Here is an 18,550-nt window from a genome sequence, read left to right on the forward strand (position 1 = left end):
GGAATTTAGAACTCAAGGGAATACATATTTTAGGGTATTTGGTACCGATTACTAAGTTAACCTCCAGAAAGTTTGGACCTATTTACATCTTCACCAGGACTGTCTATGATTATTGCTATTATTTTTATCCTGACTAATTTGATAGGCAAACGTTATTAAATTATTTTTGTTTGCACTGTTCCGACTACTAGTGAGTTACCATGTTTTTTACATATTAATTGTGCATTTGACTCAGTTGCCTGTTTATGTCTTTTGCACTGAATGTTTGTCTTTGCCTATTCATTTTTCAGACCCCTTTACATAATACAAACCTGAATGCTCATATATGAGACACGGTAAAATGCACTAGTGAGAAATGGGACTTTGGTCAGGTGAGCTCTGCCTTGCCACCAAATACCTTGGGCTAGTTGCCTAACCTCTCTGTGCTTCATGTTCATCCTTGGCAATCATAACAGATGAAGAATGAGGGTTATGGAGGATGTTCTATTCTGAATGCTGTAGTATAGTCATCCAGGGCCCCTTCCTCTTCTTAGCATGTGATCATTCTGGTGTTTTCTGGCTCTGTGCTGATCTTTGCAATATCCTTCCCCTATGCAGATGGTGAACGGTAGATTTCTTTCCCATCTGTTCTCTATCTTCTAGGATTTCATCACAATTCTAGATCCCCTGTGGCATCGTCTCTTGTTTTCTAGTACTGTTGTGGAATGATTGTTTTATACAATGTATATTTTTTCCTGTTAACCTTAACTATTTGGGAATGAGGAGAAAGAGACAGGGTCGCTCAGTCTGCCACTGGGATTAAATCCCTAGAAATAGTCATTAATTAACAGTTCAACTTTTTCTTTGACACAAGGTGAAGTTGGAAAAATGGAATCCATGTTTGTTTTGTTTTTAAAGAAATCTCTAGGTGATCGAAGTTTTTGTCAGTGACTCCCTTTTCTTGACAATTTGTCAAGAATATCATAGGTACATTTTCTTCCTGTTATAACTTACCAATATTTTCTCATGGCCTACCAATGGTCAAATATTGTAATGTCGCATGGGCACGGGAAAAGACATGTCTGTTCTGAGATGTGAAATTGACACATAAAATAAATCAGTCAAGTCACCTTTGCTAATCATGCCTTTCACATCCTTCGTGTTCTTATTTATGTCAGGCCTGTTTGCGTGTCAGAGATTGTAGGTGGTTTAATAAAGTTTCTAAATATTATCAGGTTTCCATCTTCCTACTCGTCTTTGAGCGTTCCCTTTTGTGTGAGCATTGCTAGTGTATACCTAAACTGAGTCCCGGCAATCTTGGTTAACTCAGCTCAGTGTAGCCACAGACCATAGTATTTAAGACTACACACCTGGAGCCAGAAAATTGGAATTCGTCCCTCTCTACCACTTCCAAGTTTTGCAACTTAGGGCGAGTTATTAAACCTCTCTCTGTCTCAGCGTCCTTGACAATATACATAGGTGCAATCCAGACTGAAAGGGTTTTGTGAAGATCAAATAAGTTACTGCATGTGAAACCCTTAGTACACAGTCTGGCATGCAGGAAGCTCACGGTACATAGTAGCTCTATTTAGTACCAGCAGCCCCTTTGGGATTTCAGTGTCACATTGTGGGTCACTTTCAGCTTCTATTGTTGCTGGGCATTGTCACTGCTTCCTATACCCATGAGTCTTTTTGGCAAATGTGGCTTTTCAGACGGCTAAGGGATGCCGTTGGGACCAGGATGCCTGTCTCGAGATGCTGTACAACACGGAGAGCGGCTCCCCTAACTCCTCAGTCTTTGCTTCTCTTTTCCTCTTGTGCCTCTTCCGTAGGAGATTCACCATGACCAGGACCTCGAAGGAGGTTCTTCTACAGCACTTTATACATCAGAAGCTGGAGATTGCTTATGCCATAAACAAGCCATTTCCCTTCTTTGAAGGTCTCCGAGACAACTTCTTCATCACCGAGAGACTGTACCAGGTAAGTCACATTGACCGCTTTGCCATGGCAACCCAGCCCCCACCAAGAATGCCGGATCATTGAGGTCTCAAACCACAAGACCCCGGGGCTTTTAGAATTTGGAAGTTCCAGACAAAAATGGTCATTACCAGGGAAAGAAGGTGTCCAGGGTAGGTGACCTCACACCAGATGGCTTAAAACAAGGAAATGTGTTCTCTCACAGTTCTGGAGGCTAGAAGTCCAAACTCAAGGTGTTGACTGGGTTGATTCCTTCTCGAGACTTTCTCCTGTGTTCTGGTGGTACCAGCAATCCGTGGTAAACCCGGCTCACAGAAACGTCACTTAACTCGCTGTTTCCATCTCTACACTGCCTTCTCCTCTCTGTGTCTTCTCCCTTTCTCTTCCCTTACAAGGACACTCGTCACTGTGATTTAGGGCCCACCGTAATCCAGGGTGGTCTCATCTCAAGATCCTTAATTACATCTGCAAAGACCCTTTTTCCAAATAAGGTCACTTTCACAGGTTTCAAGCGGACATATCTTTGGATATGAGGAGGCACCATTCAACCCACTAAGGGTACCATCTCAACGCTTAAGAGCTTGTGACCCACAGTCCATTCTGATGGGAAGCAAGACAGGCAGTGGGAGATATGGCTATGTGGACAAAAATGGCACTCTTTTCATATAATTTTGGTTGTTTAAAGTGTTTCCTGAGCCCCAAGCCCAGAAAAGTGCTAGCACTGGTAGAACAATCTTCCCCCAGTCTTGGCCTGTTTGGATCCAACCCTTTTTCATATCATAACTCAGATGTCACTCCTCAGAGAGGGTCCTTGGCCCACTCATCTAATTAAGACCCGCTCATTATTCTTCCCCATAACAATCCATGCTTTCCCTTCATAACACTGCTATCAATAGGAATTGAGTATTTTTTAAATTTGTGTTTATTATTTAATGCCCATCTTCTCCACCTGACAGTGCCTCTCCCCCAACATGGGTAGCACCATGCTGGTCTTATCTGTTGCTAGGTACCCTAGGATGAGCTCACGGAGCCTAGTCATTTCTCAGTAAGTATTTTGTAGTTGATTCTCTCCTGCCATGTTTCTCCTTTTGGCCAACCTCTCATCAGGAGGACTTCTCTGATTTCCCATTTAGGCCATTTCAAGTCCAAGAGAGAAGGAAAGAGAGAGCAGAGGCTAACAAGCAATCCACAGAATTGCCACCTGTGACCAACTCTTAGGTCCATTGCTGAAGAGTCCTGCCCAAAGCCTTGGAGAATTACACAGTAGCAGCCTTTGACTCCACTTTCCTTCCTTAACATTTCTCTCTTCCCTCAAATATACCTAAAATAAGGTTCACAAGAGCCTTATTTTCAAGAATGCTGAATTCCTGTGACCATCCATATATATATGAAGCTCCAAAAGTAAACCTGTGGAACTGTGATTTCTCTATGTCAGAGAATTTTACTATTGACATTTTGCACTAAATTCCTTCTTAAGAGAGCAGAATCGCTTTCTTACAGCTTAGAAAACCACAAGTGTGCACTAAATCTCCATTCCATGTTATAACCATTTATAATAACCCTTTACTTCGCTTTTAAAGGAATCTCTGGAAGCCTGTAGAAATATGGTCCCTTTATCCAGGGTCGTGTACAACATCCTCACTCAACTGGAGAATACGTTTAGTCTGTCATTTCTGGAGACGTTGTTCAGCCAAATAAACCTGAGTGAATACCCCAACTTGATGACGACCCTCAAGAGCTTCAAAAGGGGTATGAGGCTTCTGGAATAACTTTGGGGCTATAGAAACATGATAGAAGTTGCTACGCTAAAAGTTTGGGCTGGTTTTCTGCCTTGTGGAACGTGCACTTGAACTGCCCACTTTCTCTTTGGGAAGAGATGGACCGTTCTCTCTCACGAGCGGGACAGGAAAAGCAGCCCCTGGCCCTGGTTCTTTAAGATGAATTTCTAGAGGACACAAACATTTCTGTCTTACCTGTTCTATGAGCTGGGGGGAAATTGTACAATTTAGCATACTGGACAGTCTCTAGGGAAGGGAATGCATAAAGTGACAGGGACCAAGTCTGGCAGAAGAACAAGGAGAGCTAGAGAGGAAGAGAAATGGATGGGGATGGATAATAATAAGTATCTTTTTTTTTGAAGTATGGTTGATATACAATGTTGTGTTAGCCTCAGGTGTACAGCAAAGTGACTCAGATATATATATATATAGATATATATTCTTTTTCAGATTCTTTTCCATTATAGATTGTTGTAAGATATTGAGTATAGTTCCCTGTGCTACACAGTAGGTCCTTGTTGGTTTGTTTTGTTTTGGTTTGGTTTGGGTTTTGTTTGTTTTCTGAGGGCTTACTATGTGCCAGGCATTATCCCAGGCACTTTATATGATTATCTTATGTCATCTTTAGAACAATCCTATGAAGTCATTATTATCCCCATATGACACATAAGGAAATTAAGGCTCAGAAGAACTTTCCCAAAGTTACTTGTCTGTTAAGTGCAGAGCCAAGAGTCCTGCTTGGGTCTCCTAATACCAGGTTCCAAGATTATGGCCACTATTTTAAACTAGGACAGCTGGAGGACAGATTGTAAAGCTAGAGGAGGGAAGAAACGTAGCTAAAGAGGGAGGAAGGGGAACTGTGGACACAGAGATAGAAAGAGAGAGTATGAGAAAGAAGTAGAGAATGAAGTTCCTTGAGGAAAGAGAAAGAGCTGAATAAGTAAAGGAGTATAAAAAGAGCAGTGACATTGCTGGGAAAAAAGTAGCAAGAGTAAGAGGAGCAGGCAGTAAAATCACTTAGTTGAGTCAAAGTACGTGGTTCATTTATCTGAGAACAACAAGGGAAGGACCAGGAGATCACACTGAATTGTGACATTCTTATTAGTGGAGTCACCACTGTTGACGGCTCTTCATCTGGTCTTTGATATTTTCCCATTAAGAGGCTCCTCCTCAAAGGGAGAAATGATTCCTTGAGCTAAAGGAGCAGCAAAAGAGAAGAGTCCTCCCCCAGGCAGGCACAGCTGCACGTGGGCCTGAGCTCTTGGCAGGATCAGGGCAGTGCTGGGAGAAATATATGCTCAAAGGCCAGGCTAAGTAAATCGAAGAGTCAGAGGGACCCACACGCTGATATGTGCCTCCAACCCACCCCACAGCCCTGGCCTGGCTGAGCTCAAGCATCTTTCTGGATCCAATTCTGCGATTTTGCTCTGGGACCCTCTCCAAAATCTGGCCTTACTTTCCTCTTTTTGTTCACTGGTTGAGACAACTTTACTTCTGAAATAAATAGAGTAGAATCATAAAAGAAACCCGACCCTGGCCTTGCAGGGGAATGGCATGCAGAAAGCCCAGGGCCTGGGGTATTGGGGATGGGAGAGAAGTTTGGTGTGGCCAGATCACAGGGTGCAAGGTGAGAAGACATGGAAACTGAGTCTGCAGAAATGAGCAGAAACCAGAATATAGAGGTCCTAAAACACTGTGCGAAGGAATTTATATTGTCTCTTATTTGCTCCAGGGAGGTGTGAGATATTTATTTCTTAAAACAAGGATGACATTTAACATTATAGCATTGTACGTAATTGTCTAAATTCTGAAGCCAAAACTAAAGAAAATGAATCCCTGGGTACAAAGTCAATCTCAACTTCATGTGTGAAACCACTTTGGTATGAGATCAGAGGTTAGAAGCAGGTGTTATAGCACTAAATGTTCAAATTGAAGAAAGAAAATCTAAAGGGACCACAAATGGTCGATGATGATGATGACTCAGTTCTGCGCACCTGTGAGAGAGTGAAAGACTCCACGCCCTTGTCCTATTGAATGTCAAGTATAAAGATATCCCCTTCTCCAAATAATTCCGAGGTACTAATGTGTGATCCTTCACCAATCCCAGTTGTCACTTCCAACGGAGGGTGGGGCAGAATCACAACGATTCCTCTCGAAGCCGCAGCCAACCCAGCAGGAAGGAGCTCCGTCAGGGCACTGCTGCCGCCGCCCACCTGCCAACACCCCCCATCGAGCCGCCCACCCTGCTCACCCAGTGTCAGCGAGCCCGGAGCACCTGCCCAGCCCAGCGCTGAGATCCTGCACGAGCATCCCAGCCCTGCTGACCTCACCGTGGCTCTCCCCGGAATCATCCAGGAAGGAAGCCTCACTCCAGGTGAGAAACAGACCCTGTCCAACACCTGTGCAGCCCCAGCCTGGGGTGCCTGTGGCCCTAGAACCTCAGGGTCCTGTCTTTTTGATCTACTCCTTCCCATGCACGCACCACCATACACAGCTCTTTCCAAGAAGGATGTGGGCACTGCCAGGGGCCTGGGTAAGCCCCAGAACCCAGAACACCTGCTTCTCACCCCTTGAACAGCCCAACCCTCTGCCCTTTGGCCCTTGGTACTCTGCCTGCCCCTGACATTTTTTCCACTCTCCTCCCTGACACCCTGTCCCTGTAACCTGTGATTTTTCTTCTTGTCTTCAATGACCGATGACAACTTGATATCCCAAATAAGTGATGAAAATTCACAAGAGACGCCCAAGCTACCCCATTCCTGTTCAGGCAGTGTTGCCTGGGGCCGACTTGCCCAGCTCAAGGTGGCTGTGAAGGGAGGACACACACCTACAAGCCAAGAGGGCTGTGGCAGGAGCCCCAGGAAAAAGAACTGGGAGTGACAAGGAAAAAAACGAGACGGGGGCCGACGCACGGCTCAGGACCTCTTGTCAGGGATGCCATCACAGCCACTTTGATGCTACCATGTCCAAGAGCCCTGTCAAACCAACACTCAAAACACACTGTTCTGAACTGGAAAGTAACTTGTGCAACACACCCACCCTCGGTGCTGACCGACTGCTCACCCTCTGATTACAGGGACCTTTCAGTTTCAACCATATTCGTTTTTATATGGTTTGGAGGTTATCAAAATTATTAGAAAAGATGATAAAATGTTTAAAGGTTGCTGGACCTGATTAGCTTCTAAAATTGTGTCATTTATCTCCCCCAACCATCAGGATAAAGGACTTTGATTACATTAAATGTAAATGTGGAATATTATTGGCCGCTGTCAAAAATGGTATCATGGGTTCTGAGCTCTCCAATACCGAGAATAAAGGGCCCTGTTTGGTCCGGATGTTTTCTCCACCCATCTAAAAAGTACCATCCAAATAAGGTTAGCATAACCAGAAGCCAGTAACAATGAAAGAGTCCATCCTCTAGATTTTCAAAGGAAAAAAAAAAGTGCCTGTGTTATTAAATTAGTAAGTGACTGATTGAAAGGAAATGATTGGGGAATTCCCTGGCAGTCCAGTGGTTAAGACTTGGCACTTTCACTGCAATGGGCCCAGGTTCGATCCCTTTTGGGGTAACTAAGATTCCGCAAGCCACACAACACAGCCAAAAAAGAAAAAAAGAAAAAGAAAGAAAGAAAGAAAGGAAATAATTGTTCCCTGTCCCCTCTACCCCACCCTCAAGGGACCTTGGTGTTTGGTTGGCCCATCATTGTTACCTGCTGGAATAGATTGTTCTTGTTCCTCCCACTTCTGGTTCCTGCTCTTGGGTCCTCGGATCTGAAATTCCTTTTCTTCCTCTGCTCAGTGTCCAGTGACAACCTGATCCCCCAAATAAAAGATAAAGAAGACACTCAAGAGATGTCCTGCGCTCCATCAGGCCCCGTGCCAGGTAATCTTGATTTGGACAACTTAGGCTCATGTTAGCTTTCACATCTACCACGAAGAGAAGCCATTTGGGTCATCTGCGCACGGGGCTCTCCTCTCCGCTCTCCATCACCATCTTGGCCCAGCTCATGCTGCTCACCCCATCCTCAGGAGCTTGGAAAGGGAGAGAGAGTCCCTGGGAAGGGTGAGGGAGACAGGTCTGGGAAAGGTGGACCGGGAGCGGCACTGAGGGCGAGGGACAGGAGCCCCATTAGTACTTGCCCAAGTGAAGCCAAATCCAGCCTCTATACCCAGACATCGAATTATATCTCAGAGACAGAGTTTGGGGTGAAGCAGAAAAGAATAGTTTTATTGCTTTGCCAGGCAAAGGGGGCCACAGCACGTTAGTGCCCTCAAAACTGTGTGTCCCAACTTGGAGGGGGTAGTGAGAAGTTTCATAGTAATAGTTCAAAGGGGGCGTGATCAGCTCGTGGACATTCTTCTGATTGGTTGGTGGTAAGTGGGAGTCAGCATCATCAACCTTCTGGCTTCAACCAGTCTGGGGTCTACGTGGTTGTGGGCAGCATCCTGTTAACTTCTTCCACCTGGTGGGGGTTTCAGTATCTGCAAAACAGCTCAAAGCTGCCCTTATGCGTATCCCTTGAGGGGGAACCAGGACCCTGCCCCAAGGCTGCACTATTGTTTCTTTCACCGGGTCCTCCCTTGTCTCCACATTCCCTCCCTTCCCTAATTAGCATCTGTTTGAACCTGCTGCTTGGAACTCAGGGAAGGTCATGGAGGCTGAATGAAGCCTATTTCCTATACTCAAGAAATGAGAAATGGGGGGACACAGAAAGGCTTTTGTGCCCACGAGCCCCACAGTGTCCTGCTCAGTATCATGACCTGGACTCCAAACACCACTAAGGGGTCTACAGAGGGAGAACATTCATCTGCCAGGAGGCAATGTGGGGGGAACCCTGGGGAAAGGACAAGGGGCTGAGTCATGGCAGGACTATTTGACTCAGCCACTCTCTGAGGCCACTTCAAGAAGGCAAATGTCCAAACTGCTGCATCAAAATGCAAAGCAAACAGAGACACTGAATTGGTGCTCAGACGTGGACGGGCCTCACTCCCAGCCCTCATCCTGACTGGGGGAACTTTCACATTCAATCCTCGTCATTTGTCCATCATTTGGATTTTTAAGATATTTAAATAATTTGAAATGAAACAAATCATTTTTAAAGTCTAACGACTGCTTGCTAGCTGCCTCAGTTAGCTATTCCTGTGTAAGAAGGAATTTGAGACACATCTCACAGCCTTGTGTGAACAAGGAAGTGACCGCCTTTTGTGAGATGGGTCTTTATCTGTCATGGCTTCAAGTCCTTCTGTCTTTCTTCGTGCAGCAAAAGCTAGAGGAACTTTGTATGTTCTTGCTGCTAACAAGCGCTGGCAAGTACAAGCTGACCCCTGCTTCCTTCGACAGCAAATAGGTGGAAATACATAAGGCACTTAACCTCCTTCACTATTTCTCAAGATGAAATAATCACAGATACAGCGGTTTAGAAAGATCACATCACAGACGTCTGAGCAATAGCATGTACTTTTCATGTGGCAAAAGCATTCATCCGCATTGTGGCCGTCAGAATTCAAGATCACCACGCACACTAGCTGCTGAGAGTCTTAGAAAGGGAAACCTTTCTAAAGGGCTCAAACTGAGCCCTCCTCTGCGGAGCAGTTGTTCCCTGGTTCACTGTGATAATCACACAGGTAGCAGTAATCACAAGTTGATCAAACCAAGGCAGAGCCAGGGAACCCTGGCGAGTCGCCAGACCTGTGCTGCAGGAGCTCTCCACCCTCTGGTTCTCCCACCAATCTCCCTCAGCACTTTCTCATCAGCCTGTTCTCAGTTCTAAAGTGAATTATATATTTTTTGTCAGTGATAAGAGATGATGCTTCTGAACAAAGTGACCCAAAGGAGCTCCAAGAGGCATCCAGGGCACCTCCCAGCAAGAGAGGTAAGGATTGCCTTTCTCTTGAAGATCTCAGGAGGGTGAATTTGGAGCTGCATCTTATCATAAGCGCCCACTAGGTGGTTATAGTCATCGTGCCCAATACAGTTTGTTTCCCATTCACTGCGTCTTCCTCTGAGGCCTTCATGAATATTATAGGGAAACGAGAAGGCATTTATGGCCATTGAAATATGCACCCATCAGCATTGTTTGTTCTGAAATCATCAAGGTCTCCTACACACACGGCTTCTTATAGGGTTAGTCTCACTTCCCTCTTTAACTGAAAGTTTGTTCCCCAAGAGGACTCTGCTTCCTCTTAAGACAAGGCTGCATATTTTCTACTACCACTCACCCCATGGCTGAAGGCAGGTTGGATGCCACCCCTTGCTACACGCTGCCCCACCCGGCCCCTTGCTCCCCGTCCCCTCCTTTGAGGCTTAGCCATTCAAGTGAAATGCTCACTCCCTTTTCATCACTGTCATCTCTTGACTTTCCCACTGCTCCCTGGAAGAACTCAAGGCTGACTTAGAGTCTTTCTGTCACTTCAAGTCCTGCCATCATCCTGGACATCTTCAAGGTACATGTGGATAACAGACCCATCCAATATCCTGGCCTCTCAAATCCTTCTTCTGCTTCTTGCCAGTGACCTTTTCTCCCCACCCATTCTTGCCCTCCCGAACCCAAAGGTGATCCACAGGCCTTTTCATCATTTAAACCTGGCTCAACTTCCCAATAGTTAATTTGAGATTTCCTCTTTTTTTTTTTTGACATTTAATGCTTGAAATTTGCTCCTTCTATAACTATTGCTCAACTTCTGATCTCTCCTTCTCAGCCCAATCTATAAAAATGAATTTGAAAAATCCCCCCCTGATTTCTTCCTTACAGTTTGTTTCCTCTGCAGCTGTCCTTCAATCTCATTTGGGTGACCAGTCCACTGGCCTTTTGCTTCTCCAAGCCATCATCTGCATTTCTTTCATGACCCTTCTTACCAGTTCAGCGTTGAAGATCCATCGTTTCAGTAACCTTCTGCTATCTTCACCTGCCTTGCCTCTCTGTCTTTTCCTAGAACTCTCTGGCAGATGTTCGAGGAAACTGTTGTCTTCTTCCTGCACACTGCATTTGAAATCAGGCACTGCTGGGGACAGACACACAGCTGAGCAGTGCGTACCCACTGTGTCTTCATAATTCCAGCACAAATGATCCCTCTACACTGTGTCACAGCTCCACTTCCTGTGACAATCCTTTCAAACCTTGAGCAATTTTTTCCAAACCTCTGATGCCTCACTGCCTCCTTTTTTGCATGACAGATGACCTTTCCTCCTGTTTCATAGAAAAAATCAGATGGGAATTCCGTCACTTCCTGCTCCCACCCTGCAAACCCCAACTGCTTCTTTCTTCTTTCCAGCTCCTTCTTTTTCTCCAAGGCAATCCTTCCACCTCTTCTGACAGTATCCATGGTCCCTTCTCTTCCCTGAGAATTCAGCATCTCCCTCTCACAAGGACATTCATTCAACCAATGCCCAAGCCTATCACAGTTCATAAAAGGAACTTTCTCTTGATCTTCATCTCACTTCAGCAGCCTCCATAGCTCTCCCCTCCGTTTCACAACCAAACTTCTAGAAATGAGTTACCTAAACTTATTGTCTCCATTTCTTCACTTCTCTCTCTCCTCTGTCACTTTAGAATTTCAGCATCACCTAAGGTCACCAATGACCTCCTGGCCACTGTGGTTTGAGGACCCAAAATAAAAGCTAAAAATTGTTGACATATGAGGTTAGTAGATCAATGTTTGTAGCTATAAAAGATGATCTGTGTCTTTTCTTTTTAGGAAAGAAGAGAAAAAGAAGTATCTGGTTAACTTCAAGGAAGAGACACCAGAAAAAAAGCCTCCCGAGAGGTAAGATGAGAGCACAAGAGGGGGCTGGAGGCTAGAGACAGCTCATCCTTGTCGGCCATGATGTGGGAGGTGGGATTTTATTCTAAATGCAATGGGGAGCCATTGAAGAGATCTAATCAGTGAAGTGACATGATCCAATTTTAAACGACGAGACCAATATTGGTGTTACATAGAGAATGAATTGGAAATAGAAAAGAATGGAAAGAGGGCAACCCCTTGTGAGGGCAGGTGCCGTGGGAGTTGATAGTAGCCTGGATTCAGTGGAGATAGAAGAAGAGGGTCTATTCGAGATTAGTTGAAGGTAGAGTTGATAAGCCTTGGTAAATTGGAAGCTGGGGATGAGAGAGAGAAATCAAGGCTTGCTCTTCAAGTTCTGGCTTAAATGGCTAGGTGAGTGGTGATGCCGTTGCTGAGAAAGGATGCAAATATATTGGGAGGAAATTTTTAGAATTCAATTTTTGACCTGCTCGTTTCTAGATTTGTGCTAACCTTCTATGCACGTGTGCCAGGTATGTGCTTCGTCAAGTACTGTGAGGCTCTGAGATATTACCCCCTCCTGCAGAGTGATGTTCTTTATATATATGAATATTGCAGAAACACAAAGCCTCTGGATCGGGGAAAAGAATTCTTTATTGTTGTTCACAAGCAGCTCAACACAGCAGCATTTTTCCCCTACACGCAGACCCACAGGCCTGAGAAGAGAGCTGATGAAATCTTTCTGTGTGAGTGGCAGGTTATACCCTACAGACACAGGAGAAAGAATGATGGATTTTCTGCCCTGTTTATATACAGGACTAGGACAGCCATCCTCTCCTCCTGAAAAGAGAAAACATTTTTTTTGCTGCTTTCCCCTATCTTTATACTGTATACACTTTTGTGTCTCAGGAGGCTCGGGCTTTTTACAGAAGCACTGAGCAATCAAGGAAACTTAATTTCCCCACAGTGTGCCAATTTGGCACACTCGATAAAAAACCTGGTCCAAAGATACAGATACAAAATTCATTGGCAAAATAAAGGGAGAAGAGAACCCTAACGCTAACACCACCACCCCTCACCTGGCATTGCAAATCCTCTAGGTCCCAGCCTCATTCCCCATGGCAGGGCCCCTGCCTCTCAATTCTTTGATACCTTTCACTTTCCCTACTGGAGGCACCCAGGGACCCCTGGATCCCTCCTGTCTCCTGTATCACACACTGGCCCTAGGGAACCTGGAAAAGTGCTTCACAAGACTCCTCCTCTGCTAAAACAGAGCATCCGGCCATGTTTACTAGGATGTGGCACTTTCTGGCAGCAGGGGTCTCAAGCCAGGAAACAGGAAATCAGCCCCAGTGCTCGGGGATTCCCCCAGATTTATCTGATTGATTTCAAAAGGTTGCACAGAAAGTGAGAGCAGATGGTGAGTTTGGGGGCGGGGGAGGGGGAAAGAAAGGTGTACACAAGAAAAAATATATAATTACGGAGAAATAGCAGCAGAAAAGTGAGGCACAGGGGTATAGAGATCTTAAAGTGAGGGGACTGGGAGTGTGAGAAGGAGGTCACTGTCAGGGGGAGGAGGAGCGCCACTGGGACCCCAGTAAAAACTATTCACAAATCACTGTTTGGCCAGGGGCAGCCTTACCTGGGCATGGAATCCAAACGATGCTCCACGTGGCGGAGCAGGTGACTCACAGGGAGGACGACTCAACCAGGAACACAAAGATCATGACAAGAGCAAGAAAGAGAAGGACAGAATGTGGCCAAACGCCTGCACCGGAGGGTAAGGCTGGTGATGGAATTTGTCATCTGAATGCTCAGCGTGGGAGGGTCTCTCCTGCAGCCCACAAGAAACCAATTACCTATTACCATAAATAACATATTTTTAGGAAAAATAAATATATTTTTCAAATAAAAAAATTAGGTGAGTGGTATCATTGTACATTTTTGCAAATCTCTTTAATGTCTACCTTTATCAAAGATGGCTGGATTCTTAAAAAAGAAAAACATTTTTTCACTATCTTTTCCATGTGCTTTCTTAATATTTTTGTATATATCTTCATTGTATTATATTGAAAGCTGAGAGGGAACATTTTTAATAGCATCAATCTATATCTTGTTAACAATTGCTTTCTATTTTTAAAGGTTCTTTCGAATTTTTTTTCTTTTTTCTTAATTGAAATATGTTTGATGTACAGTATTATGTTAATTTCAGGTACACTACATAGTGGTTTGACATTTGCACACACTGTGAAATGATCACCATAATAAGTGTAGTAAGAATCTGTCCCCGTACACAGTTATTACAATATTATTGACCTTATTTCTTATGCTGGATATTATATCCCCATAGCTTATTTATCTTATAATTGGATGTTTGTTCGGGGTTGGCCAAAAAGTTTGTTCAGGTATTTCCTTAACATCTTACAGGAAACCCAAACAAACTTTTTGGCCAGCCCAATACCTCTTAGTCTCCTTTACCTATTCCCTGCTCCCCCACCTCCACCATCAAGGACAGCTGGGCTCTGATCCCTGATTCTGTATTCAGTCAATTGTGATTTGTTGCTTTGGTTGAAGTGTAGGAAGAAAATCCAGCCTCACACAGATCCGTAGCTGAAAAAGGTGGAGTATTTTAACAGTCTTTTGAGATATCTGTGGATATTCACTTTTGATACGACACCAAAACTCAACAAGGGATGGTTTCTTAAAGGTTAGTTGTAACATAGAGTCTGAGACCATATACTCTGTTGTAATAAAATGTCTTATGCTGTCTTGTGTTTTGAGTGGATCTTCTACTCATGATTTTATAATATCATAAACAAGTAGAAAATTTTGGTTCACTTAATTTTACAGTGAGCTTGCAACTCAAACAATCACTTGAGTCTTAGTCTTGAGACAACATGGTACTTCCAGATGCAGCAAACTGCTTTACATGTCCTACCCAGTTTTTTACATATGCTATTAAAAAGGTGTGTCCTTAAGGGTAGAAATTTAATTAAATTAATAATTTTAACTGTTTCATCAAGAACATTCTTAAATGAAACTGGCCTTTTTTTTCCATGTTGAGTAAGTGGTAGTGAAGAAGGCAATGCTACCTTCTAAGGTTTGGGGACATCGCTCTGATTTGTACTGAGGCACCAGAATTGTCACCTGCCTTGACTGTTGCTTCATCTGTGCAAAAGTCAACATAGCAAAAACAGGCAAAGAACATCTAATTATAAAAACAATTCTGACCTTGAAGGTCTCCTGAAAGTATTGCCGGGGCTCCCCGAAACCTCTGGTCCAGGGGCTCAGATGACTGCCCCCCACTGGACATTCCATTAGTGGAGGAACCACTGCTGACCAGCCTTGCTCTGCTCCTCCCCTGAGTGGCAGACAGGACCAGCGGTAGAATTATTCTCAGGAGGTAGTCGCAGGGTCTCATCAGGACTGGAACCTCCAGCCTTCAGCTCCAGAGTGTGCAAGGTCCTTCCTGGGTCTCTGGGAGATTCCGCGTGGACTTTCTAGAGGGCATTTACTGAGATATAAGAGGAATGTTGTTTCTTTTTTCAGAGGTCAGTGATGACACTTCAGAGATGGATGAAAGAAAGAGACCCCAGGAGCTACCCAGCACACCACCAAGACTCACCCACGGTAAAGGTGAGGGATTGCAAGTCTCTCAGTATGGTCATCAGGAGCCCAAACTTAGAGCTGTTTTACTCTGAGTCAGAGTTTCTCAGCCATTTTTTCATTATCACTGCCCATTTAGATATTTTTTCTAATCATGAACCCTACCCCCCAGGATATTTCAATACTACAAGTATATTATATATCCATTTCTGTACTGGATATATTTATTTGTGCTTTATACATAAAAAGAGTTTTTTTCACCCCCAAGAACCAATTTTGGGGCAACTTACCACTGCCAAGTATTCATGCTCTAAGTATATTCATGGTACTTTATTGCAGTGCCAAGCCATCCAGGTTTTTCCTAAGATCCCAATCTCCATGTTTCTCACATGACCTTTCTGTGAAAATTGAGATGAGAACAGCTCATCATAAACACAAATGTAATACTATGACGGAGCACGAGCGTCTGACATTGTTGTGGACATACGCTGGAAAAATGGTGCACGTTAATTCACTCCTCACCGTGGCCACTGTTACTCACATTGTTACTGTTATCCTTGGAGGGGAAAAAAAAAGCAGAGCATTCTTCTGTTTGCTGGTAATTCAGTCACTGTGTCACATCTTCACAGAACTCCCACACAACAAATGTGACTATCAAATGACAAATATCTAATTATTGTCAGAAAGAATGAATTATATTTGACCGTATTAAAATACAAACTATCATTTTTAGCAAGTTTTTCCTGCATTACACTGACTCATACAATGTATATTTCTAATTTTATCCTGAATAATATATTTTATTTTCACAACCACCTTTGGAGAAAGTTGAACGATTTATTCAAATTTGAGATGTAAAGGATTAATGGGTTTTCCCAAGAGCCTGTGGATAAAGGCTGGCTGGCACAGGACTAGCATCTTGGTCCCCAGAACCCTCTTCAGGAACCATCATCCTCCTTTATAATGAAAGGGATAGAAATAATACTGTCAAAGCTTTACCAACTCAGTATTGTCTGAAATGAATGTGGTCACAAAACATAAAGATTGCTTATTTAAAAATCACTTTCTTTCTCATACCTTCTAGATCCCATGGATAAGGGAAGCAAACTGCCTTTGGGAGAATCTCCTGGGGGAAAACGTAAGTGTAAAGAACTTATTTGGTCTCTATTAGGGTGGGCTTGATATTATTTTTACTGGTTTTTATGCCCTTCGGGCTACAAAAGACATCTAAGCCAGAAAAAGATGTGTGCTGTTTTACAGATGTGTGCTTTTCTCAACATAGAAATGTTTTCATACTATAAAAGCAATATGCTGTAGCCTTTGAAATTAGCTTGCTGTGTGTGACAGAAAACCACATCATCCCCTCCAAAATAGTGGCTATAAAGAATGTATACATTCTTTATGTATATATATACATGCTCATACTACCTAGTCCATCCTATAAACACTTTAAAACACCTTTTTCGTTGTTGCGTGATTAACAATTTGTTTCAATAATAATCTATTGGTAGTAAGTTAGGCTATATCCAATTGTTATCTGAAAATAGAAATCATATTGTGTGTTGGTATCTTTGCACACTTGTCCAATAATTTCCTCAGGATTAATTTCTAAATGCGAGATTACTTGGTTAGAGTCTATGTATCTTAAATTTCATATTTGTTACCAAACTGTTCTCCAGAAAATGTATTTGTTTACATTTCCTTTAATAACACACAAGTGTTCATTAACTACATCCTCATCAACCCAGACATGATAAAACTTTTTAAAAGTTTGGGTATAATTAAAACTAAACAATGCATTTTCAGGGGATTATTGGTGATCTAAAGATGCTTTTTAGGGACGTCCCTGGCAGTCCAGTGGTTAAGACTTCGCTTTCCAGTGCAGGGGGTGCAGGTTCGATCCCTTGTCGGGGAGCTAAGATCCCACATGCCTCGGAGCCAAAAAAACCCTAAAACATAAAACAGAAGCAATATTGTAACATATTGAACAAAGATGTTAAAAAAATGGTCCACATCAAAAAAAAAACAAAAAAAAAGACACTTTTAAAATAAATGTGTCATTTGTATTTCCTCTTTTAGCACTTCCAATTTATGCTTTTTGCCCACTTTCCCAGCATACTATTCATCTTTTGCTTTATCTATTAAGGACAGTAACCCCCTAACGTTACATATATTGTGATTTTCCCCTTTTTCGTTTTAACACTGTGTGGATGATTTTTGAAGTATGGGCATTTAAAATTTTTAAGCCGTCAAATTTGTTCATCTTTTGCCTTTACAATTTGGGTCCTTGGCTAAGGACCTTCCTTCTTTGGCTAAGAAGATCTTTTATATCTATGGCTTATAACAATCTCTCTCTATATTTTCTTCTAGTCTTGAAAAAACTGGTTATTAATTAGAAAATGATATATTTTAATGTTAATAATTTAGTATATCTCTATTACTTCTTTATTCAATCCCTTTTCATTTCCGAGTACCTTCTTCGCATAGGTCTCCTGGTTTTCTTGCCTCCCCAAAGTGATGGGAAGATAGAAAAAAATTTTACTTAAAACGTATTGACATTTCAAGCTTGTAGATCAATATATATAGCTATAAGAGATGATTTTCTTTTCTGTTTTAGGAAGGAAGAGAAGAATACATAGCTGGTCAAGTTCAAAAAAAAGACAGAAAAAAAGTCTCCCAAGAGGTAAGCAAGAAGGGTGAAGTCGTCATTCCCTTAATGTTCATCAGGGTTCTTCTCTCCAGCCACACGGCCACCCACCCGGGTGTCACTAGAGCACGGCCAACCCCATCTCGACCCCTAGGTCATCCCATCAAAGGCCCCTCCTCACAAAAGGAGAACCATGTTGATTCCAACAGGTTTCTTTTCTCTTATCACTGGGAAGGAATGGGGTGGAGGTGGGCAGAACGCCTCAGTCAATTTTGAGATTAGGACTGTGTCCAGTGCAAGTTCAGAGCCAGGAAGAATAGACAAAGCAAACCTGAACGTGCGGGCAGGATTCAGACTCCCAATCCCAAACTGGAGGTAGATTTGTTGTCACTGAGTGTTCAGAACCACCCGAAGCGATGCTTGGCTTGCGTTGACTCCATGCATGACAATCATGTGATTTGCAGTATAAGAAACAGAAATGTATGTAGCTCTGCATTTTTCTGGATCCTTGCTTTATTCCTTTTTGTGCTCATCACCTTTTCTCCTTCTCCTCTGCATTCTCTTCCTCTTCCCCTTCCCCTCTCCTTTCTCCTTCTTTTTGCTTTAGTTCAAGGTGTGCCGGTTGGTGGGGATCCCCTTGGATTTCCAGACCTTGAATGCAGCACCCTGAGAGGGAATCTCCTGTCAGCCCCCAAACATGAATCATGACATGTGTTCCACTGCTTTGGACATTCTCCGAATTTTTCTCTTTGTTTCCAACACCCCTTAATCTTGGGGTTTGACCTGGGTGGGGGCTAGGACCTCCTTGCTCGCCCTTCTCCTC

General features: G+C 43.4%; 1 protein-coding gene across 4 annotated transcripts in view; it reads left to right on the top strand.

The window, feature by feature from the left end:
- Positions 1 to 18,550, top strand: part of SP110 (SP110 nuclear body protein) — a 43,765-nt gene that overhangs the window by 610 nt on the left and 24,605 nt on the right. For all 4 annotated transcript variants that reach the window (XM_060301745.2, XM_070045889.1, XM_030877811.3 and 1 more), the window contains exons 2-11: positions 1,812 to 1,959; positions 3,537 to 3,705; positions 5,842 to 6,108; positions 7,534 to 7,617; positions 9,530 to 9,607; positions 11,430 to 11,498; positions 13,105 to 13,254; positions 15,024 to 15,110; positions 16,165 to 16,218; positions 17,698 to 17,763. In XM_060301745.2, coding sequence (XP_060157728.1) covers positions 1,822 to 1,959; positions 3,537 to 3,705; positions 5,842 to 6,108; positions 7,534 to 7,617; positions 9,530 to 9,607; positions 11,430 to 11,498; positions 13,105 to 13,254; positions 15,024 to 15,110; positions 16,165 to 16,218; positions 17,698 to 17,763 — 1,162 coding nt within the window. In that variant the 5' untranslated portion in view covers positions 1,812 to 1,821. The remainder of the gene's footprint in view (positions 1 to 1,811; positions 1,960 to 3,536; positions 3,706 to 5,841; positions 6,109 to 7,533; positions 7,618 to 9,529; positions 9,608 to 11,429; positions 11,499 to 13,104; positions 13,255 to 15,023; positions 15,111 to 16,164; positions 16,219 to 17,697; positions 17,764 to 18,550) is intronic.

The sequence above is a fragment of the Globicephala melas genome, chromosome 7 (assembly GCF_963455315.2).
Source record: "Globicephala melas chromosome 7, mGloMel1.2, whole genome shotgun sequence".
Lineage (NCBI taxonomy): Eukaryota > Metazoa > Chordata > Mammalia > Artiodactyla > Delphinidae > Globicephala > Globicephala melas.